The sequence below is a fragment of the Pyrgilauda ruficollis genome, unplaced genomic scaffold (genome assembly GCF_017590135.1).
Source record: "Pyrgilauda ruficollis isolate IOZ18807 unplaced genomic scaffold, ASM1759013v1 scaffold134, whole genome shotgun sequence".
Taxonomy (NCBI): domain Eukaryota; kingdom Metazoa; phylum Chordata; class Aves; order Passeriformes; family Passeridae; genus Pyrgilauda; species Pyrgilauda ruficollis.
Genome location: NW_024511877.1, coordinates 948,552 through 973,840, shown reverse-complemented (window position 1 = coordinate 973,840; position 25,289 = coordinate 948,552). Strand labels below are relative to the sequence as shown.

The 25,289-nt window shown below is 42.4% G+C and overlaps 1 protein-coding gene across 1 annotated transcript in view; it reads left to right on the top strand.

Annotated features, from left to right (window-relative positions):
• The window catches only part of NDST4 (N-deacetylase and N-sulfotransferase 4), a 50,856-nt gene that overhangs the window by 14,247 nt on the left and 11,320 nt on the right, over positions 1-25,289 (top strand). Inside the window, exons 2-5 of the mRNA XM_041459335.1 lie at positions 5,987-6,074; positions 10,762-10,916; positions 16,873-17,058; positions 17,978-18,106. Of these exons, the coding sequence (XP_041315269.1) occupies positions 5,987-6,074; positions 10,762-10,916; positions 16,873-17,058; positions 17,978-18,106 (558 nt within the window). The remainder of the gene's footprint in view (positions 1-5,986; positions 6,075-10,761; positions 10,917-16,872; positions 17,059-17,977; positions 18,107-25,289) is intronic.

Genomic DNA, 25,289 nt, shown 5'->3' with positions numbered 1-25,289 from the left:
CAGGAAGGCAGGTTCAAAGCCCTGGCTGTGCCCAGCTCTGCAGCCAGCACTGGGAGTGGCACCTTTTGTAGCAAGGACTGGGTGAGAAGTGTCTCCAGCTCTATGAGGTTTGGCAGTTTCCCTCTGATCCAGGCCCTGCTATTCCAGTCAGGTTTCACATAGGCCAAGTGATTTTAAAATCCCATTAGAGATTTCACTAACTCCAACCCCTAAACTGCTTTCCAATTCCAGCCACTAAGTGAATAATGTGGATTCTTCCTAATTCCTACACTCTGGTATTATCTGCTATAAGCATGGGAAGTGGGCTAAAATCCTCACCACACAGAAATCAGCAACTCGGCTTCCCTGGGCTTATAAATTCCTCAGCAAGCTGAGTTCTAACAAGTGCAGATACAGCTGAGTTGATTGTCCCCCTTATGACAGAAATTTATGCTCCAATCTGAAAGCTGAAAATAAGGAACTTAAAATCCCAGTTTTGCAGTGACCCCATCAGTAATGTCAGCCTAGACATCACTTTTTTACTGACAGCTTTCCTGTCAGAAAATAGCAGTGGCTAGTTATTTCACACCTTCCTTATAGTCATTACTATGATTTTAACTGCTGTGTGGTATTCCTATCAATTCCAATTCCACCAGCTTTGAAAATTGCCAAGACCACAGCAGGCTTAGTCAGATTTTTTTATCCTAGCATAGATTTCAGGGAGGGAGCAAGAGTGGGAAGAGGCAATCAAACAATGACATCCTGACAGCAACTGCTTGCAGTGCAAAGAAACATTGCTGAAAGTACTCTTTGCTTTGTCTTTTTTCCTTCCAAAAAATTTCAGCTGGAAGTTTAGAGTAAAAACTATTACTTTGTAGCCCTCTAACTTTGCACAGACCACCAGCAAATTGCTGCACAGAACAGCTTGGGAATGAACCTCAGGGCTATGAAGAAGCACAAGCATTAAGGACAGATGTTAGGGACTAAAATGTATAAATGCATTAAAATACTTCTTGGCATTAATAACAACTATGTGCCATAGAAGCCTGAAAAAGCTGTCAGGAAGTGAAAAACAATTTAGGTTGGAAGGAGTTTCTGGAGGTGATGTAATCTAAGCCCCAGCTCAAAGCAGAGGTAATGTTAAAGTTATATATGTGCAAATATTCTCTCCACAGTATATATAAATAAAAAGTATTGTGTATATAGTGAGCACATCCACATTTTATACACACACACCAAAGAGCAGACACCTGCAGCAGTGCAATCGCTACCCAGCACTAGGATCTGCTCCCAAATGAATAATGACTTTGAGTAATGGCAAGCCAGCCCATTTTTGACAAGATTCTCAGCCACATCCCTCAGAAGGTGATGGGACAGTGTAACCTTGGCCAGGCACCCCTGGGAAGCCAGGCCCTGACACATCCTCCCATGCCACAAGCACTTCCTCAAACCAGTCTGTGCAAGTCAAATAACTCAAGATGACAGCAGATTAGATACACTGCAAAGCAGGGATATCTGGCTTCCCCTCTTTGCCTACATCTCCTTCCAGTCTGAGAGAAGAACTTTCTCACCTGCCCTACCCACTGTGCATCCCCACCAACAGGCTCTGCAGTAAATTGGGATGGGGTTTCCTTGGGCAGCTCTCCCTTGTGGAATGCCCCAGAGCATCACGACCTCACAGATCCTGCCACAGACACAGGGACCTCCAAGATCTGGAGTTTTTGCTGCTTCCCAAAGTTCACATTGACATCATTGCCTCTGGAAGGGCACATGTACGAGCAGGAGCCCTAATGAAATGCCAGGCTGTCTGCTCCACACAGGGGAAATGTTAAGTCCTGCAAATCTTGTGTCCCTCCTGTGCTTTCCCTGATGCTCTCAGTTTCTGGCAATGTCCCTGAGACACCTCTGAGTGTCAGGAGTTGGGTTCTGATTTGCAGAAATATTCTTTAGAGGTGTCATAAAGATATTCTGAGAGCTGCAGTTTTCAAACTAAACAATGTCTATGTTTCAGAGGCTTTTAGGATTTTTCCTCCAAAACTAGACTAAGTTTTCACCAGCTGATCTCACAGACACTGATCCTTTCTTTCCCAAGAGCCCTTCTTGTCTCTAGTGCTGTTACCTGCTGTGGGAACAGAATGAAAGGCACACCAAACAGAATACTAGAAAAAGGACAAGGATCTGTGCATCAATTCCCATAACAAATCCTTTTTTGGTTTAACTGAAGTTTCAGGGTTCACCAGTCCCTGTGTGTGCACTTGCACACACACCAACCCACAGCTGCATATACATCTGTCTCCCTGCAAGCAGCCCCAGCACAGAGCCCCAGTATTTGCCTTGCTTTCCCCAATAAGAAATATGAGATTCCATTGTGTTGGCTCAATCCATATGGCATCTGCCCTCCTCACCCCAAACACCATTACCCATGCAAGGAAGGGCTCATGCTTTAGCAGATCTATTGATCCACACAGACCTTTGGGTGGGGAGGAAAGCCTCTTTAATTAATTTGGCTGACTTTCAGGTTCTGTTTTGCCTTAACAATGCCTTGAGAAATCCAGTACTGCATTTTAGCATTGTTACCACTTAACTTAGGTTTGGAATTTTGCTCCCCAGAGAGGCACTTTCTACCTCAGCCTGGCCAGCCCATGCTTGGCATCAAAATCAGGCAAAGTCATTCATTTGCCTTCTCTAAGGATTTGATAACCTCTACACTTCCCTCAGCCAGAGGTGTTTTGACCTTTAATTAAAAGGAAAATTTGTTGTCTTCCACTCAGAAGGCAGCAAATAATGAACTCATTAAAATGAGGTTACCGTTCAGGCCTTAGAGCAATAAGAGCCAAAGTCTCATTAGCAGCTAACAATCCAGAACACAGCACATAAATAAACCTAATATGGCAGAGCAAAATGCCTTGGTGCATTACATTTGAGCAGAATCAAATGTTTACAGTCAATGATGTCTGGGGCATGAAGTTTTAATGTACTTAATGAAGGAAAGCAAATTGCTTCTTATTAGGCATGAAATGTTCCTGCAGAAATCGCCCCAAAAAGTTTATTATGTAAATGAGGGATAGAGTTATAATTAACGAGGACATAGCAGGGAAATATCAACTTCTTCCTAATAGATGCACCAATTATGAAGAATAAAGACACAGCAAGTTCAAATCTACAAAAGGTAATTATATGGATTAATGTAAAGAGCTACTGAATGCAATATAATGAAGAAACTGTATCTCGTGAGAGTCAGAGAGAAGCTTCACTGACAAAGCAAAGAATCAATTAACAAAGTTAAATCCGTGAGTTTTGAGAGATTCCAGGCAATTAAGGGCTTGCATTTGAAAAAACACCTTAAGTTACCTTAAAAAATGCCCCCGTCTTTACTTAGGCACGGAGGTGTGCCTGTTTTTTCCCTGCACAGCGTGCTCCATGATTCTTTCCTTGGCAAGGATAATCAGTAAGCATGATCTATTCAACTGCCCCAAAATAACCACCTGTGGGTTTAACAGGGAGTGCTGGTTGTATTTCCACAGGCATGCAGTGGGGACAGGGATGGGATGGAGATCACTGAGCCCTCAGGGAAGGAGGGATACCTGTGAAGCCAGGGACAGCAGGAAGAGTGGGAATAGCTGTGTGGCACCTGGCCTTGGGAAGGGAACAGCTTTCCAGCTGTTAAAATTCAATAGCCCTTCTCTACCCTGCAGAGCCTTCAGAATCAAATCAAATAAATACCTTCTACCTCCCATGGAACCTATGCAGATCCCAGGAAGGTTCCTGGCCCTGGATGCCAGGGATATGCAGCCTCTCTACCCTTTCATTAAAGGTAGGAAAGGCAGACCCTAATCACCTAAAAAGTTGTTCCATATTAAGGGAGTGGAAGACGTTACTGCCCTTCCTCCAAACAGACAAGCAGTGACAAAATAAATTTGGACTGTCTTAGCTGACAATATCTTCTTAGCATTAAAAAGAAGGGAGGTCACGACAACAAAATTGAGCTGCATATTATATAAATTAATATGCATATATGGAAATTGAAATGGCAAGAAAAAAAGACTTTAGGACCAAGCCAAATCCAGTTTGAGTGACAGATTTGCCCTTTAGACAGAGAATAATGCTTGACACACTGCAGGTACCAGGATTTACATCTTAATCCTCACTCTGTACTTTTAATGAGGTCTCTCTGGGCTCCTGCCTTTCCTGCAGCTCTGTCATCTTCCTGAGATGTGAGGGGAGCAGCAGAGGAGCCCAGGTGATGGAATGATGTTTGTTCCCTGCCCCTTCTCGTACCGCGCGTTAAGCGATGATAATTTCTCAAGATGTTCTTCCCTCAAAGGAAAATTAAATTGATTTTGCTCAGGCCATCAGTCTTTCTCAACATATCTAAAGTGCTCTAGATAGCTTGGAAAATTACGTTCTAAAATATAACGGCTCTGATTCTATGCTTCTGACTTTAATGGTGTCAATTTAGTGGCAGTTTTTACCAGCTGGGGATTTTCCTCAATGTCTCAGCTAACAGTGGTGTTCATCTCCAAGATTTTACATTTTAGTGAACATTTACTTGTTATATATTATGTAAATATAGTCCCACATGTGAAATTGTCACAGGATTGAAATAACCAACTTACTAAATGTCTGGCAAGATAGGCTGGAAACCATACAACTACCTTAATATTTAATGCTAAAGCACAAGATTTACTGTCATAAGATTACTTCATTTCCTTTAGCAAGGCGAGGAATTTGCTTGGTGACTGTTGCAGCTGATAAACACTATCTCAATTTTACGTCTTCCTTGCCACCCTAAGTATGTTTCTATTTTAAAAAAATCAAGGCAGATGCAGTCTCTTGTATTACACTCACACACCTCAGTTGCTTAAACCCTGCTTTCAAATGTTTATCCTGCACTGGAGAGACTTTTGGTTTCTGGTGCCAAGTAGGGGCTCTGGTCCTTGCTTAAATTAGACCAAAAAACTATTTTCCTGCGAAGTTCAGTGAAATTATGACCATACAGAGTGCAATTTTTTTCAAATGAAGGCCAACATTAGTTGGGCTGGGGGTGTGTGCAAACCACTGCAATCATTTTATCTTTGAACTCTGCAAGAACATGAAGGTCCAATCAATAGAAGTGTTATTAATAGATAATAGGAAAAGTTCTCAAGGGCCACATAATGGAGGCACAGAAAATTGATGAAAACAGAGTTTATAACCTATTCAGCACTGGCAAGGCCAATAGGGAGAGAAATGCACCCTCCATCCCACATGCAGCACACCCAAATTCCAGGGGCTGGGCACCCAAAGCAGATCTGTGCACAAGGACCAGCTCCAGGAGCAGTGCAGAGCTAACAACCAGTAGAAAACATCAAGTAAAGCTCACACAGGCTTAGCCATCTTCTCTCTTTCCCTAGAAGCTGGAAATATGTCCAAAACCAAAATTGGACAAGTGGCCAAGACTATTTCTTCTATAAGCAGCAGCCTTTCCTTCCATTTCATTTCCAGTGGGCTTATTTTAGCTTGGAAGAGAGAATAAAAATAAACTTTAATTAAATTAAAAATGCATTTATGACATGGACACGGCTTCTACCACAGGTCAAACCTGAAGCTTTGCACATTCACACTTAAGCCTGAATTTGCTCTTCAGGCACAGCCCAAAATGATCCTGCAGGTAAGTAAACCCCAATGCCTTCATGCCTAGATGCTGAGTAGTACTCCTAATTTTGTTTTGGGTTTTAAGCCCATTTTATCAAGCTTCACCAATAACCCAGAGCATGGGTGATCCAGTGATCCAGTGTATTGCTGCCTCTGAGTGGCTGGATTTGAGTCCTGCCATGGAACACTGCCCCAAGGGATAATATCCTGGGCCAAACCACTGAACCATCACCTCCTTGGATTCTCAGGCACTCTCACTACCTTTTCTAGTCCATCCAACTCTCAAGCTCTCTGTAATAGTCCTATAAAAAAAAGATGAGCCCAAAATAATATTAACTTTTCTAAATCCATGTTAATTTCTTATTTATTTCAGGCTTTACTAGAGACTCAAAATTTACTGCGCACTCAGGTTGCAAATTTTACCTTCAACCTTGGATTTTCAGGAAAATTTTACCACACAGGTAAGAAGAAACTTGATGCAGTTAAATAGGTGACAGAATTTTAAATCTAGCTTTAACCATTCCCTTTCTAAATAATCAGTGGGAAATATGTGTTCCATCATTTCAGTGTCCAAAGGGGTAAAGAAGCACTGTGGATGAACTGCTCAGGTACACAAGGATGCCCTTGATGTTTTCCTGAAAGATGTGTGGTGGTAAATCTTAGTGTTATAAAGGAGGCAAAGTAGTTGCAGAGATTGCTGTAAATTCCTCAGGAGACAGGCCAGCACAGAAGACAGAGTAAGGTTTTTCAGGTGTGATAGGTATGATGAAATATAAAAGATTGGGAAAATCATGTCTCAGAGCCTCTGAGGAGGCAGAAGCATTTCAATGGGTTGCACCAGATTTTGTTATGCCTGTGAAGGAAATCTGTCTCAGTAATCTGCAAATCAGGAGGGATAATAAAGGAAAACATGATGAAAAGAAATTTGTATTGAAACCTGTGCTTCTGTGGAAGATGAGGCACTTCCACATCTCCTAATCCTTGTGACTCCTTTCTCCTTTTTGCTCCATTTCTTCACAGCACAATAGCCCCTTCTTAAAAACGTTATTTCTTTTCCTCCTCTTTTGTCTTCCCCTTTGCTGCACTGAGCTGTGCTGCTCCCTAGTGCTGCTGAGGCAAGAAGAGACTCCCTGCAAGGGAGAACCTCCTGTCCTTCTTTCCAAATCCCATAACCCTTCCCAACACTGGAGACCAGCTCCCAAAGCCTCAGCTGTCAGCCCATTCAGCCACACTCACTGAGTGATGCCAGGGAAACTTATCTGGACCTTGGGAGAAGGCAGCAAGAGGATGGGAAGGGGAGTTTAAAACCTAGGAATGAGGCAGTGCCTGCCTTCCTATACTGTGAGGCAGCTGGATGAGTAGAGAGAAGGAAAAATGATGTGTTTGTATCACTGTCACTAAGTCCAGCCTGTTCTCCCCTTGTGCAAGCACTTAATGCTGAGCAACTGCTGCCCAGGAAACCTCCTGGACTAAAGATCCAGGCTGGAGAGTCTGGGAAAAAATGAGAGGCAGACAGAGATGGGATGACTTGCCTGCAGTCATATAACAAGGCAGTGGCAGAGCTGTGGTCAGAGAGCAGCCCTGGAGACAGAACTACACACACAGCACTTCACACTGCCCTGCCTGTGCAGCTGCTCCTGCTGGAGATGAGCTGGGCTCATGTGCAAGGCAGCAAAACAAACAAAAGCAGCCCGAGGCTCTGCTCCTCCAAGGCAGGAAGCTGCTCACTTGTGGACATCTCCAGAGAGCAGCTGGTATCGAACATCGGTGTCCTTTGTGGAGAAAGGTGGTCCATGGAGGAAGAGATGGTATTACTAATAATATCATGACATAGTGGGCAGTGGCTGGCAGAGAAAATGCATCCTTTGTGAAAACACCACTCCCTGACCTGCCTTTTCCTTCTTTCCTTCATCCCAACACCCTCCACAGGTTTGTCACAGATTTTCTGATACAATGCTGAGCAATTTCAGAGTTGCTAGTGCTGTAGAGAGAGAAATGAGGAGGATATGGATGTGTGTCCATGTTCCTCAGCCTCTCCAGGCCCCTAAAAATAGCACAGAAATACTTCCCAAGCTGAAGCATGTCCCTGGCTCCATGAAGAGGTCTGGATGCAGCTGGGTTTTTAACAGAGCACTTCATTTACAGGGTGGGGATGGCCCTTTCTCATCTCAGCTTACTGGAAATCTTGCAGATTTACAGGGTGGGGATGGCCCTTTCTCAGCTTACTGGAAATCTTGCATCATATTCTCCATGCAATATACTCTTTATTGACTCATTATCAATAAAGCCTGGAAAGATGTTCTTTAATTACTGTACACATGGCTTGCTGACCCACAGATGCTTTTACTAGCAGGTACTCAACTTCCTTAGTGTGGCATTGTGCTCTCCTTTCAAAACTTGGATCATTTTAAAACTACAGGAGGGAGATGAATGTGGTGATGTGTTGGCAGATTAAACTGTTATATGTTTTCCTGGAAAGAGGCTGCTGACAAATCAGATATTGCAGTAGATCAGGCCACATCAGCTGGTAAACTCTGCCCTGCATTAACACCATCAGCAAAGAGAATGAGCACACCCTGTTAGTTCTGCAGCTTTAACAAACACTTCCCCCTTGCTCATGCTGCAGCATTGAAATGAAGACATTTTCAGGATTTGCATTTATGATGTACAAGATTATTGGTAGCAGCTTCCAATCATATAACTACAGCTATAGTTTTAAAATACGGGGTGAAAAACTATGCACAAACAAACTTTGAATTATATACCTGTGTAAAGTGCACTCAAAGCAGACACATGGTCACCCTGTTCATAGGTTTTACACATTTTTCAGATTTCACATTTAAATAAAGACAATTACAGAAAGGATGTTGATTGTACAAGAAATTAAAACCTCAAGATCCCTTGTTTAGCCTCCAATACTCTGAATAAGGGGTTGGGCAGAAATATTTAAACAATATAAGCACCCACCAAATGCTCCATTCAAGCTTTGAATGAGATTTCTTCAGAACTAACACTAGCTAAGAATTCATAAAATCAAACAATATTCTTTTCTAAAGTTTGTGAGAATATTTAACCTCATAAGCAATGCCACTACCTAAGGTTAAACTTGCAACCTTTCTGCATCACCTCTGGCATTACAGGATGGGGTTCTTCTTCTTTAAAATGAAAAGCACTAGGCTTCATCTTGTTTGGGTTTTGTTTTAGTAAAAGAAGTGCAAGGTTTTATCAGGTGTATATCTAAATTTACAAATAAATTAATGAGCAAAAGCAGGATTTATTTCAAGAACCACACTCTACTCCAGAAGTTAATAAGGCACTAAATTATACTTTGACCTAAATCTACCATCTCTGATTGTAGTTCTTCCTGTATTTCAAATTCCCACTTGTTTCCTCTCCATCCCTAACTTGGCCTTATCAAAGAGATCCTCAGCTGCCTCACAAACCCCATTTTCTCCCTGCTCTGTCCCACTTTGAAAGCCTTTGTTAAGTTTCTTCCCTTACCCATACCTGAGTGACTGAAAGTGAAGCACATCTCCCCAAAACCAAGCCAGCAGTCACTCCCAAAATGCAGGGCACAGAGGGAGCAGCCATCAGGCCTTTGTTTACACGATGGAATTCTCCAGTAAACAAGGTTGTTTTCTTTTTCCTGCAGCACTCCCATCAGCAGGAGCAGCTCCCTTAGAACTTGCAGAGTGCTGCAAAGAGGGGAGCAAAGGGATTCTGTGACTCTGGGAGAAAGTTTCAAAGTGCTGCTCTACTTGTGTAGTGGCATTCTTCAAAAACCACCGCAGAAATGGAAAATAAAAGCCAAGAGCTGAAGTGCAGGCACTGAACAGGCATCTCTGGATGTTCCTGCCAAGTAAACAGTGACATTTGCTTCCAATGAGTTTTGCAAAACATTAAAGGGCCTGTAAGAAGACAGAATTTCTATGTTTGCATCAGGAGACTGATTTTGGCAATCATTTCTTAGACTGAAGCAAAATAAAAGCATTCAAATGGCAAAGAACACGAAGGAAATGTGCTAAAAAGCAAATATTGTTGGGTAGCTTGAAGGTGAAGCTACTGGAATGTCACTTTGCCTTTCCAGGCTGGAAAAGCAGGGCAGATGTGTCTGCAGATGGTGGGAGAAGCATTGTGTCCTTTCTGAAATGGAAGGTTTTCTTTGTTACAGCCACATATCCTCACTTCTGCCTGAAGCAGACACCCCTCACTAACACAGGAGGTTTTATTGGGTTTACTTCAAGATTAAATCTGGCCAAAATTGAATACTGAACCCTAAGAAATATTTGGAAGCCTTTTGCCATTACAGCTTCATGCTTTCCACCTAATTGTATCTTAAAACTTGTTTCACACTCTACCAGCAATGATCAGATTTCAATTAACCAAGGGTAATAAAGTGGTAGTTACAAGGAAGATAGAGGGAAAGCATTGGTAAGATTTCATTTTTATCCATATGTTGCCTTTATGGAGTATTTTCTATTTAACAGTGACATTATTATCAGGACAAAATGGAAAATAACTGATGCCTTTTCTTTTATACTGAACATCATCATTTGTCCAGCTTTCAAAAGACCTGGAAAACAGCATTAATATTCCTGACACTGTTTTGTCACGTTAAATCCAAGCTGCCAAGTTATGGGGATGAAAAAGATAGTGTGGCATTCAAATAAAGCAAATAGAGAAAATGGGGAGGGGTGGTTTTTAAGATCATGTATTTTAAAAAAATAAGTCCTACTCTTTATATTTAATATTCCCATAGTCCACAAACATAACAGGAACACAGTGAGACAGGCCAAGGACACCAGGGTTTTTGGCAGTCTCTTTTGTCTTTAAAAAGCAATAATGGGCCTTTTTTGCTTTCTAGTATCTTTGCCAAGCTGCCAAGTTATGGGGATGAAAAAGATAGTGTGGCATTCAAATAAAGCAAATAGAGAAAATGGGGAGGGGTGGTTTTTAAGATCATGTATTTTAAAAAAATAAGTCCTACTCTTTATATTTAATATTCCCATAGTCCACAAACATAACAGGAACACAGTGAGACAGGCCAAGGACACCAGGGTTTTTGGCAGTCTCTTTTGTCTATAAAAAGTAATGATGGGCCTTTTTTGCCTTCTAGTATCTTTTTTTGTCCCTTTCTTCCCTCTGCAGGGACTGAGGAGGAGGATGAGGGCGACGACCTGCTGCTGAGATCTGTGGATGAGTTCTGGTGGTTTCCCCACATGTGGAGTCACATGCAGCCACACCTCTTCCACAATGAGTCCTCACTGGTGGAGCAGATGATCCTCAACAAAGAGTTTGCAATGGTGAGTGAGTTCGCAAGAGATTTACTGGGATGCCTTCATGACCATGGCCATGCCTTCCCCACTGGTTTCATGCTTGTCTAAGCAATACCTATGTATTTACTCAGGCGTGCAAACAGAGGCAGTGAGGTTAGAAACTCATCCAAAGCCAGCCTGTTTGTGACTCAAACTGAATTTAGACTTAGCCTTTCCCATTGGCACAGGCTCTCTGCAGAGGGAGCAGCCCTGCCCCAAGTATCCTGGCAGGACCATAGGGATCAGAATCAGTGAAAACACAGCAGATAGCAGCTGGCCTTCTAAGCTTTAGGCAGCAGTTTGTACACAGGTTATCCTGCTAAAGTCTGCTGCAAACATCCTCAGTAAGGCAGGGAGGAAGTTGCAGTGAACCCTGAACCTGGTGTATGGTTTGGGAGAAATCTTGATGCTGACTGAGCTAACAAGAAAAGCTGCTGGGTTTCTCTGTGCCTTTTTAAATGACCTGCTTGAAAAATGCTCTTTATATAGCTAACCTCTTGCTCATATTGACAGATAATGATGCTTCCCTCTTCCTCATTTGTGCTCTGAACTTCCACAAGCCACCCTCCCCCTTTGCCCAGGCCTCACAGTACTTGTACTATTTACAGCCTTTTCAGGATAATTCTGCTGGCTTATTGCACACGACAAAGAGAACCTGAAATCTGTAAATGCTGGCTTTGGAAAGACACTGTGTGGTCTTTGGCCAGGCACAGGAATGCCAAGCAACCAGAGCTGCTCACAGGAGCTGAGGGACACAGTGGGGCTTTCTTAGCTGCTTTGGGAGCAGCAATTCCCCAGCCCTCCCCAGCTCCAAAAGGCCAAGCCCCTTCCTCCCATCCCTCACATGAGCCAAGGCACATCAGGAAAAAGGCAGAGGCAAATGCCTGAACAAGCAGTTGGAAGCAATTTATTCCCTTGTTTATGGAAATATTTTCCCAACAACCTTTAAAGAAAATTAATTAAAAATGGCTTAACTGTTTACTCGTCATGCCAGACTTCTCCCCCTTCCCATCTCCTACTTGGCAGGCTGACTTCTTTTCCTTTCTACAGTTCTGCTTCCCTGTCAGCCTCATTCCTGGCACAGCCTGTTCTTGCCTTTTGTGTAGCCTGGCCCAGAGAGCCAAACAGAGCTGAGATCTTAAATGCAAGAGTAATTTTTTAAACAATCCATACCTCAAAAATACACAGTCCCTTCATCTTTAAACCTAGGGGGAAATTCTCCTAGTATTTTCAGGAAGCATGGAGGCATCCAGGTCGAGCCACCTTTGGGAGTAAAACCTATAGCATAGCCTGAAAACAGAGCTGGTAATGGAATGTGTTTGCAACTTCCACTCCAGAAAGATAAAGCCAGTGTCCTGAAGGGTAGAGACTCCTTAGGGTGCCTATAAATAAGGAGCTGATGTCAGTGAAAAGCTGCTGTTATTACACTTTTATTTCCTGCTAACATTTCAACAGGGGTTGTATCAACCCCTTGACCTTGAATCTATATGAGCTGTACAATTTACTTATGAGAACATTTCTTTTCAAAAGGCTTCCTCGGAAATTCTCTCTTGTGGGAGAAATTCATCTTCCCTCTATGACAGCCTCCCTGATAGCTATCAGAGAGGTCCCAGCCATGACTTCAGAGTGCGTTTTATTCCTCCCTGTCTCATCCTCAGCATCGTGTCTCCTTTGAGAAACAAACTCCCTGTTCTGCAGCTGCACTGCTCTAAGCCCTCCAAGTTAAAGCAAACCTCTTCCCATTATTCTTCGACGTCACGAGGTGGATCCAAATTTAAATTAGACATCTGGAACAGTACATAGAAAATTTGCTTGATGTTATATGTGTTTTGTTTGTTGTCCACTATCTTGATTTAATATTATACTCAGGAGAACACAGCTTGATGCTGGTGCCTTTTTCTCTTGCATTTCTCATTTATTGACCATATCTCCCCACCTCCTGTTTTGGCTGCACATAGAAGTAACACTTTGTGTCAGCTTCTGCCAAGAAAGCTGCAGTAATTATTTGGAAGTGTGATCACATTAATTCTTCACCTAATGCACTATTTCTTTGTTCACTTTTTTAAACATGGCTAAGGAGGTAACAAGGTTTTCAGGAAGGGAGAGCACATCATTATATACAAGAACAATACTCAAGGTTGCTGAAGATCCCAAATAACACCTACAAATTCTGTTTATTAAGACATTTTGTCTCCTCTGGCTGGTAGATAAAAGCCTTGGCTCTGTTTCACATGGCTTTATCCACACATCCTAACAAGGCTCTGTAAAATGGGAGCTTACAATTGCAGCCTGCCTCACACGGCTCTGTCACAGCACACAGATAGAAATCAGCTATCTAAACAGCTCTTCACAAACAGAACTAATTGCTAATTAGGTATCTAATTGCCTTGATCTCAGTGCAGATATGGACACCTCTGTGCATCTGCCTTCAAGGATTCCCTTCCATGCACATTGCTTGGGAACCAGGACACCGCCTTCACCCAGAGCCCTCCAAATTGTTCCATGCATCCCTGAGATATTTATCATTTCCACTGCCTACATGGTGAGAGGAAGTAACTCCTTCACATCTTGCAATAAATGCCATTGCCCCATTGCTCTGGATCTGGCAGGCAGCAGGGGAAGTTTTGCCTGGCAAAATTCTTATCCACGTGTACCCGAGTGATGGGCCCCACAGCTGCACCATCCATAGCCCCATTCCCAAAGCCCTCACTGCCAAATCTCTCATCAAGCACAAGACCCTCAGCCCCAGAGAAACAAGAGACAGAGATTTTAACTGTGCTGAACTAAGTCACAGGCTACCCAAAGTGTTGCTATCCCAATGTCATCCTATTTATGGAAATATGGATGGTGTGTTCCACAGCCTGCCTAAGGAAGTGGGAAATCACAATTAATTTGATTTTCAGTTGGGTTTGAATTGATCGTGTTTTGTGGTTTGGGTTTTTTCTCTATCAGAGGATCCCAAAACCCTTTAAGGACACTAATGAACAAAATCTCGGATTAAATTTTACAAACTGATAATTCCTCAAGTATTATTCTCCTTCTTTATAGGCAATGCAATGGATACATAGAGGCAAAAAATTGCTCAAGGGGAAGTCTCTGATATATTCTACAAATAAAACAAACCAAGCTTTCCCTGCCATCAACAACAAGCTATTCTTCCTCCCCCTTGGTACATCCTTATCTGACAAAAGCAAGTAGAATGTATCTAATCCAAAGCCTGTAGCTCTTTATTCCATCCCCTGGTTTGTTTGCTCAGTGATTATCTTCTGTGCTCATTTGTGAGTACAGAGCCCAAAGCACAGAAGAGATGGGACAAAAAAACTGTCACTGGCTGTACATGGCAGCTGTGAGCTGACAGGAAGAAGAAACAAAGATGTAGAACTAAACAAATCAATTGAGAACCTGCCTAGCAGCACTCCTTGGCTCCCACCTCCTGCTCACAACCAACTGCAGATGCACATTAGCACTTCCTCTGCCTGCACCTCTTGAGCTGCTCAAGCCACAAGTACACCAGGAGCTTTTAATACACCAATTAAATCCCAACAATACGAGGGCCCAGTGACCACACAGCCAAGGCAAAGCATCTACCTGTGATGAAAAGAGCCTAATTTGTCCCTTTATTAATATCTGCACTTAGTGTGGGGAGGGAGAGATGCCCACTGGAGATTGCTTCTAAAAATGGGCTGTGAATAAGGGATAACATCATTCTGTGCAGCAGGATGAGATTTATTCTGCCTCATCTTATTTTCTTCTGAAATACTCATTTGCTGTATCACCTGCTATCAGGCAAAGCCAAAAGGCTGGGCAAACTTAGCTGAGGTTCTATTTAGCTTTTTCACCTAATAAAAGCCTTCCCATCTGCACCTTGAGTGACTGCATGCAAAGACTTACAGTAGAGATAAAATTATTAAATTAAAAATTTGTTCTTATTTTCTCTGACAATAGCACATCATACCTACATTCCAAACTAAACCAACAAGCACAAGTTTTGACATTAAAAAAAACCCCAATGTACATTTTCAATGTAAAAATCAGGAAATTGCTCCTTAGAATACACATGAAAAATGCTCAGTACAGGTATTTCTCATATCTTGACACACCAGTATACTCCTCCTTTAACACATGAGTTTTCACTCCCAAAGGAAGTTTAATAACAAAATGAGAGGAAAAGAAGAAAAGTGCAACAGAAAAGGGACACACAGTATTTAACCTCACCAGTATACTCCTCCTTTAACATATGAGTTTTCACTCCCAAAGTAAGTTTAATAACAAAATGAGAGGAAAAGTGCAACAGAAAAACACTAAAAGGGACACACAGTATTTAACCTTCCCAGGTAAACTTCAAATAGAACTGCCCAAAGAAAACACAATTATTTGATAGTTGTTTCTTCTTAACTCTGTGTGATGAGCCACGCAGTGAGCAGGTTTTATTCAGAGGCTAACTTGTGTTTTATGTTGAGAACTCCTGCAAAACTGCCTGGTTTTATTTGTGAATGGCAGATCACCATTTCAGCATTCTGCTGCTATGGCAATTCCAGCATCAAACAGTCAGGAGATAAACAGGACCTTAGACATATTCATCCAGATCCCTACTTTGGGATAAGTCATCCAGAGCGTGTTCATTGTCAGCCCCAGCACACATCTGCCTTACATCTGTTTCTGTGTACTCCCTACCCCCATTTGGTGAAGGTTTGCACACAAAAGCTGAGACAGGATAGTCAGGTTAACAGTTTGACAGTCTGAGCATCACAGGCCTCCCAGGCATGGCAAAAAATGGCCAGATTCAAAGAAATCTTTTGATACAGCTTTTTCTTTTTCACATGTTCATGGCAAAAAAAAAAAAAAATAGAGAAGGGGGTGATTTACCATCTGTCATTATAGAGCTGTCCCTCATCCCACCCTTAAACTGACTCATGCTTCTCAAGTAGGTAACAGCATTAATAAACTGAAATTACATTTAGTTCTCAGTAAATTACAATATGGAGAGTTTGGGTTTCTCTTTTACAGGATCGCTCTATAACCGGAGGTCTCCACTATAAGGAATGGATAATTTAAAGTGGTTGCATTATGTGATGTAGGAATGAGTGTTCCCTACAGATTTAACTTAATTTTTGCCAATGAATCAAAACCCTTTCTTTGTTAAGTACTTGAAGATGCCCAGCGAGCTTGCTGTTCCTGGAATTAAAGTAATCAATGGATAATGTGGGCAAGAGGAAGGACAAAAAACCCCATAAAATAATCATCTCATATTTTAGCCATTTCCCTCTGCAGATCAGTTTTAGAGGAGTAGAAAAGAGCTGTTGTCTCCGGTAGTACTGGGAGCAAGATGAATTTGTGTATTTGGAAGAGATTTGCAAGATAACTTGTAGATTATATGATGAACACACACGTATTTCCATATAGAAATGGAGCTAAATATAAATATTGATAAAATGTAAAAGTAGTCCAAGCTATTTTTTGCTATACCCTAATACCATGGAAAAAAATAAGGAGATTCAGAAGATATGTGGAATATTTATTTATTAAACTGGGGAGGAATGTTTCTCCTATGCCACAACTAGGAAACAAATTCCTATGTATGCCACTGCAACATTTTTTTCCATCTGTTTACTAGCTTAGTAAATAAGCAGCAGTGGTTCACTAGATTGTCTTTAGAAAGAACCAGACAGGTAGGATGCATATCCAAATACATAACAGAACAAAAGGCAAATCTATTCCCTGCAACAGCAGTGGAACATGATCCAGGAGGATTACTCCCCACTGCAGTCCCCCAACTGTAATTCCAGTTCCCTCCACCTGCCCTCATTTCCACCTCGTGCTGCACTAGGTACAGCTCTGTCTAGGGACAGCAGCTTCTCCAGTGCCAGCGTGTGCAGCCTTGATGAACGACATGGGAGGGTTTTCTGTGTGTCCCTAACTTGTCCATCCCTGTGGTGGCCTGCAGGAGCACGGCATCCCCACGGGCATGGGCTACGCGGTGGCCCCGCACCACTCCGGCGTGTACCCGGTGCACGTGCAGCTCTACGAGGCCTGGAAGAAGGTGTGGCACATCCGTGTGACCAGCACAGAGGAGTACCCGCACCTGAAGCCTGCACGGTACAGACGGGGCTTCATCCACAATGGCATCATGGTACACTGCATTTCCATGTTCATAGCAATACTACTGCAGGGACCCCAGAGGGGCTGCTCTCACTGCAGGCCTCACCTCTGCCAGCATCCTTAAAAATTCCCTGCGATCCAGCAGCTGTAAGGATGCCCAAAGAGTGCATTTAAAAGAAGGGAAAAAAACAAGTCACACAGACTCAGGCAACTGCAGAAGTATTCCTCAGAAACTAAATGTGCTCCTGGCCCCATCGACTACCAGCCGAGTCATGGCTGCACTCTGTGAAATCATTAAACTGCCCAAGACCTCTGTTCCCAGCTCTGCTTCATCTTTATGCATGAAAGGATTAGAAATCCATCACCTGGGAAGGTGAACAGGTGGCAGTAATCTCCTCCAGCACTTCTGCAGGGCTGAAGTTGCAGCTCTGCTCCTGAAATTCCCAGAGGCAGGACTGGGACACCTGCCTACCTCTTACACCCTGTGCACTTTGCCAGGGGAGAGAAGGCTCTTCCCAGGCACTTAGAAGTGCACAGAGGACAGGAAAACTTAGCAAGCCCTTTGGCCTGTCCTACCAGCCAGCTGCAAACCTCTAGGCTGGGTGTGCTAAAGTCAGCTGACAAATATTCCAGGGGATGCTTTCAAGTCCCAAACACTGCTCTGAATATTGCCTGTGCATACCAAGTCCAACTTGTCATCCCCTAAACAAGGCAGAGGGAGTGTCTCAAAAGCAAATTCCTGCAGAGCCAAATTACTGCTGGAACAGACTCAAAATCAGCAGTGTTTTTACACATGTACCCAAATGCTCTATAAATGCAGGTTTCGGTTGTTGTTTTAACTGAGTAAAAAATTACAAAATACTGAATTGAATTAAGGGAAACAAAAGACCTTCCCCAGGCTGATTATGGCACTGCAATACCTGTGTAAGCTGCTGTTCCTCTGTTCCCAGGTGCTCCCTCGACAGACCTGTGGCCTTTTCACTCACACTATTTTTTACAAGGAATATCCTGGTGGTCCTCAGGAGCTGGACAAAAGTATCCGAGGAGGTGAACTGTTCCTCACCATTCTCCTGAACCCCGTAGGTACCTTCTTTTGCTGTTGTTTGGGTGTGCTAACAGGGAGGAGGGAGGGAAGGAGATCAGGTTGGGAAATAAGAACCAGGACCACTTGCTCAGAGGTATCAATCAGTTTAAGAAGAAAGGAGGAAAATGTCTTCTGCCAATTTCCAGCTACAACCACACGTGCAACAATTTCCTGGGGAATACATTAATTCCAGCACCTTATTGTTTCCCAGCCTGAAGCCAGGTCCCCCTAAGAGACATGTCTGAAGCTGAAACTGACCTGTGAGGGCAAAAAAACTGATCTTGTTAATTTTTTTTCTTTTTTCCATGAACTTGGCTCCTCAGGCACTCCTCACACAGCTCAATGGAAACCCCAGGGCTCAGGCCTGATATCATTTCTCCATCACCAGCTCCTAAAAACAGGTTTTGAGCTGCTAAAAAACCGCCTGGTACCATTTAAGACAGGAGCCTAGAGGTGCAAGGAGCAAGGGAAAGAGCCAAAACCCCCCAACAGAGCAATTATTTTTTCTTGACATTGTCCTCTCTCCTTCCCATTCCACCCAAACAAGCTGCACTAGGCACAAGATGAATGTCCCTTGTCTTGCCAGGTGGCCTCATTTTCAGTGAGTTTAAACTGCAGTACTCATTGACTCCTCTGCAGAGCTAAAGAAACTTCAGGTGGAGTTGACTCTCAAATCCAGGTCACTTTTATTTAAACACCTAAATATAGATTTTTGGTGTTATACAGTCAGATGCTGGTGAGTGAACAGTTGGCTGGGTGAGTTGGTGTCCGAGTCAGGTTCAGTGTTCTTAAAGAAATGGAACATTTCTATCAGGAATTTTTCTATACCATACACATGACACCTCATTTGAGAATAAAACACATCCCTCTTCTTGATCCTGTCTCCCCATTACTTGCAGTCTCCTCAAGCTGGCTTTTCTTCCCATGCTTTCCTGAAGCATAGCTCGGAATTCACACTGAGCTGTATCATGCTTGCATGAATACCTGTGCATTTCTCATAATGTGAAGATTTCCTCAGGTCTGGGCAGTGCAGCAGCCTGCAGCAGAGCGTGTAGAGCTCCTTACCCCACGAGCAATGCTTAGAACAGCCCAAATTCCTCAGCCAACCAGTGCCCCAATACCCTGAGAGTGCCCTAGATATTGGGGGTGGGATTTGAAAAAACTGCAACGATCAACGTTTGATTAAACAGTTTTTCAAGAGGTTTATAGAAACTCTGTCCCTTCCTCAGGGCGTGGTTAGCAATTTCAGCAAATGTATTACAAATACCTATTAAGCTCAAATACCAAAAATGTTTGTACTTCCATGAAGCAATACCACCAGATGGTTAAATTAGAAAGTGCCCAAGGGACACTGCATTGGAATAAAGTTTGCAGAGAGATTGTCATGGGGATCTTCTGATGGATTTTTTTTTTTAAATGGCTTCTGCTGAATACTCAGAGAGATATTCTCACTTTCTAATTTATGAGTCCTAAAGATGAGTCATGTCTGGCAGTGATGATTTAGTAGTAGGCAGAGGAGGGATAAATTCCACCAAGACAGACAGAAATCAAACCAACTTCCTTGGAGTTTTAATGAGGCTTGCAAGAATCCCAGGCAGACCTTTCCAGAACCCAGCTAAGGCTGCTCAAATCTGCAGTTTGGGCTACTTACTCTTTGCATGAACACTTCAAAGCAAAGCTCATTACAGTCAGTAGGGAAGGCTCAGCAAACAGGCTGGGCTTGAAATAAACACAAACAGCCAAACTCTTTCAAAGGTATCAATCCAGCCCCCCTCTGCAGGGTTTCCTTCATTTGGAGGCTAAGAGAAATAACAAGGAGCTTCAGATGTATGTATAAATAAGAAATACAAATACAGTTTGGGGCAGAAAATGAAATATTATCTTCTTGGACTTCTGCTTTACTATTTGATACAAGTAAGAAAAATTTCAGTTTAAAGTTTCTTATCTCCCTTGCCAGACCAAAGCTGGATGTTCAATCAGGGTTGAGTTACAATCATCTTTGATGTTATTTACTGTGTGGTTTGACAAACATCAAAACCCAGTTAGTCACTAAATCTTAATTAGGACAGGCCTCCCAAAAGCTGTAGCATCAGCACTTGCACAGCAGCAGTGAAAAGAGAGCAGCAAGGAAAGAAGGGAAGAGGAAAAAATTACATCTAAAACTACAACCAACCAAAATGTAAAAAAGCTTTACAAAACCGGTTTTGTGCCCAATCTAATTTTGATAGCAAAATAAAACTTGTCCCAACACTATGATTCTTGTGATAGCATAAGTATCTCTATTAAGTGTAGTTAGATCTTAAGGCAAGAAAACACATTAATACTCAAAAAATACATTGCTACTCATGATGTATCTTCAAAGACAGGAGTGCAATACCAAAGAGCATCAGACAAGAAAATCGCCATGTCCTCAACAGGAATTTAACACTACCCAGCTATGTAAATATGGTAGAAAATCCTCTGGTTCTGATCAGCATTGTGAAAAAATATTTAGGCTTTCTGCAGGTGTGCAGCATTCCACAGCTCCAGCAGCAGAAGCAAAGTCAGCCTGAAACACGTAAAAATTTATTTTCTGTTTAAAACCATGTTGAACAGCATCACATAATTTTTTCTTTCTTCCTAAACCTTCCCAATTCTTTACAACTTTTTGCAGTGCTTTGATATGTCTTTTTAACATTTGCTTCATTGGGTTATATAAGATGAAAAAAAGCTTATGGCATTTCAAAGGAGTTCAACATTTCAGTTATTTTCAGCCTTTTTAAAATTCTACCTCTCATTATTTGCTTAGCTTAATTGTGCTTTAGAATAACTTTTTCTTCTCACGGAACATGTTCTTAACATCTCCCTTCCTCACTGTTTATTTCACCAGTGCTGTGCCACATTGGTTTCCTTTTAAACCTCTTCCCATCAACTCTCCAGGCAATTCTGGTTTTGCCACATTCCATAGAGAAACACAAGGTAACCAGCAGTAAAACCAGCCTGCTTTAAGGTGCCTGCTTTTTTTTTTTTTTTTGGAAAGGGAGTTTTGTGTGGAAGCTGTGCTATTTTCCCAAGCCCCCATCATCTGCTATCATGACCAAACACAGAGCAGGAGGTGGAGAGAGCAAATGGGATGAAGAGAGCAAATTCCTTGCTTTGCTTCCAAATGTAACCCAGGGAAATTCAGAATTAAAAGCAACCCATTTGTAACTAAGTCCCCAGAACCGAAATGCTTTTAACAGCAGGAAAAAAAGAAAAAAGTTTCTCATAAGAAAAGTTAGAGAACTCCATTGGAGTTGAAGTTTTCAGGGAGATTTTCCACATCCAAATGTCAGGCTCAAAACTGAGTGGGTTCTCTGACCCTGCCCTTCACTCAGTCTCTGGGGAAGAGCCTGACACGTTTAATGCTTTTACAAACTGTTCTATTTATCACCTCTTGAGCATCCACAAGGTCTCCCACTATCTCTTTCATGGCTCCTTTCCTTTCCTCCCCTGCTCCACAGGCCATAAACAACAGCCATAAACATTTAACAGCCAAGATAAGCTAATAAATACAGCCCTAAATATTATTGCCTCTACAAACAACAGCGAGAGAGTCATTTCTCCTAAAAAAAACCACCTCTTAAAACCAGAGAGATTTTTATTAAGCCAGCAAGTGACAGCACAAAGGCACCTCAGTCGAGCACTACAGCAAGAATGAGTGCATGGGGCTTTGAGGAGAAGCAGCAGCACCCACGGTACTGGTTGAGCAGTCAGTGAATTGGATTTATTTGCCAATGTGATGCACATTTTCCCTTTACCTGTTCACCTTGAAAAGCTTTTGGATAACCCAAAATCCTGGCACCTCTCGCCTGCAGCACCCTTCCTACTCTTCCTTTCTCTCCTTGTTACACAGGAATTCACCTGGGCTGACTCTTCCTTTCCCCTTCCTCTCACAGGGTGTTTTTACTCTTTCTCCCACTGACTCCTTTCCGTAGTTCCACCATAAAAATGGGCACAAGTCTTTTTTTCTGCCTATTTTTATACATCTATAACCCTGCCTACTCTAGATTTACACCTGCCTCACCACACAGGATCTAGAGTCAGGCACACCCCGCTCGGCATTTGGCCCAGAAAGCCACCAAAGTATCGCGTATTTGCAACTGACAGATCAGGTTAAAAATGGAAAAGCAGCAGAAAAAGGGAGAAGTTAAACACTTCTTCAGGCTTCTCTTCCCACTTCAATCAAACAGCCCTAAGAAGCTTTAACCAGAGGTGAAACGTGGCAGATGAATTTCAGGAAGATTAGCTTTTCTTTGCAGGAATTTGGTTGTCGAGAGCGAAATCAGACCTGTGATTGAAATGTAACTTTGAACTCCCCTCAGCAGAAGCTACAGGCAGCCCATAATAATGTACATTATTATTCCAACTCCCTGGGAAGTGGCATGGGACGCTTTTAATTCTGAGGGCCACTTAAAGGCATTTCCATTTTTAAACTCTCACCGTGACTAAAGGGCTCTTGCTCATTTCCAGCCTGTTAGATCTGCATTCTCCACGTCCCGCATGTGCCACACTTGGCAGATTTTGTTCTTGTTCCCTGCTCTCTCTCTCCTCACAGAGACAGAGGAGAATCGCACGTTATTGCTCTGCCATATTAAAAGTAAATGCAGAGAGGGGTTAATTTATACCTTCCACAAGAGATTTGGGAATGTTATTATGGAACATCTTGAGCGTTGGTAATGTTTTTCTTTTTATTTGCTTTGTTTCTCTGAGCATAGTTATAGAAAGAATAAAAAATAACCTTGGGCATTGTAGGAAGCGTGCTGCAACCCAAAAGTAATTCACAGCACAGTTTGAGCATCTCAGCACATTCTGGGGACAGGAAAAAGCAGGCAGGAAACCTCCCAATAAAAATTGTCAATATTTGTGGAGCTGCAGTTTTCAGGGTGCAGCCCACAGGGACAGACACATCCCTCTCCAACCTGAAGAGAGGGAAAGGTTCATTCCACCAAATTAAAAGGGAGTTTTGTTAACAAGTTACAGCAGAATTTAACTTAATGGTCATAAACACACAAATCAACCCTGACCTTACTCGTGTTCCTGAATCTTTTCCCCCCCTTGGTAAATCATTCTTTTTCCCCCTCATCCCACATGGCTGCACAGAGTTACTACAGGGAAATATTATCCCATGGAAACTCAAGCCTTCAGCAGCATATCTAGAAACTAATTAGCTTGAAACCCAGAGCATGAGGAAAACATTTCAAGGATAGCACATCTCCTTTCCTTCTTTCTGACATTTTCCTGCTTTATGAAAGCTGCTGCTCCACTCCACATGTTTTGATATTTTACCAGAATTCCTTCCCAGCAAGCTGGGTGATGGCAGAAATAGCAGTAAACAACTGCCTGTCAGCAAGGGGGTATGGGGAAAGAGGGACAGAACCTGCTACCTTCATGCACACACCATGCAATCATTTATTCAGGTGTCAGGAGCAAGGCTTCCAGGAGAAAACCAGCTGACTCAGAACTCTGATTATTGAAAATGAATCCTTAATAGAAGTAAATGGCCAAGAACTAAACTTCCTGGCTGTGTTGGCCATTCAAAATTAATTGGAAAGTGGCTGATTTGAGAATATTATATCCTCCAGTGAACTGAAAATGCTGCCTTTTTTTTTTTTTTCTCTGAAACCAAGAGTGGAGAATTAAATTAACTCTGAGGTTGGTTCGCTCAGAGTAGACCACCAAACTGGATTAATTAATCATCATTTATGAACACTCTATAACCCAGAGCAGTCAGAAAAGTGCTAAGATAGCAACGTGACAGTAGAACTGTTATAAAAACAAATGATAAATTTCCTGCATCCCCAACCTATAGCAACTTTCCAGGCATTTCTTTGCATTTCAGAACAAAATATCCTGGTGAAAATTCTTAGTGTCTATAGGAATGCTTAGAATAAACAGATTTACACTTGTTCTGTAACTTGGTGTGCTGGGCAGGGTCCTGGGCATCCCCAGTTCCATAGGGAATGCCAGGTCTGCCTTTCCTTCCTCCACCTGGAGATGACAGAGCATCATGTCAAGGGTAAAAGACCTAATTCTCACTGTGCTTGGGATGATGGGCTGAAGCACATCTCAATTTACCACATCTCTAAGGAGAAATGGCAGAGAAACTGTCATTTATGGGCACTTATCCAAACTCACCATCATTTGGGCTTCTTTTTGCCTGCATGTCCCTTGTCCTCCACAGCTCTGCTTCGTGTTCAGCTTGACCTAAACCAACAGTACCCCAAACCACTGCAATCTGCTTCATTTCCTTAATTTCAACTTGGGTTTGTTCTCAAGTCTGAACTGAGTAGATTTCTTTCTTTCTTTAAGAGAGAGTTTATAGTCTAAGGAAGTCTTTTCAGTGAGAAAAAACAGATGGCAAGAAAACAAATTCCTGTATCATGAATTTCACTAGAAAATGGAAATAACAAGAGAATTGAATTGCTGTAGATTTCTGCAAAGGCTTCCTGGGGCCCACAGATGTGAGTGGCAGCAGCGCATTCGGGCAGAATTCATTCAGCTCTGGCCACAATTAGCTGTGCTGCTGATGACTTACACAAGTGTGACAGATGAACAGCCATAAAAAATCCATTCAGATCTTCCACCCTCACGCAGCTACGCACCAATTGCACAAATTCATCAGAAGCAGCAAGTTTTTTTTTTCACAGCCTCTCAACGCATGTGCTGAGAGGAAAAAAAAAACCACAATTTTTTCTACTTGCAGGCTTTGAAAAAAATAGATATATACATTTACCTAATATATATAACTAATGGATTAGAACCTCCCAACCAGTTTTCTTCATCTGGGACCCCACACACCTTGTGGTGTCACAAACGTGTATGACCAGGGGAGCAGTGGCTGTGGTGGATTGTGCTCACGATTTAGCATTTACTTTAGAAGGAAAACTTGGAGAGATAACAGAAAAAAAAAATAAAATACCAAACCTAGCAACTGTATTCTCAGAAGGAAAGGAACAAGGCACAGGATTGTTCTGTCAATACTAAGGAATTCATTTAATCCTGCCAACTAAACAATGGAAAAGCAGAAAGCATTCCTGGGTAAATGAGAACCAATTTTGCTCTTCCAATAGGGAATTTTAAAACAACATAGAGGCTCTACAGCATTTGTACAGCTGTCCCACGGCCACTTCCCACCACTGATGGACAGCAGCTTCCAC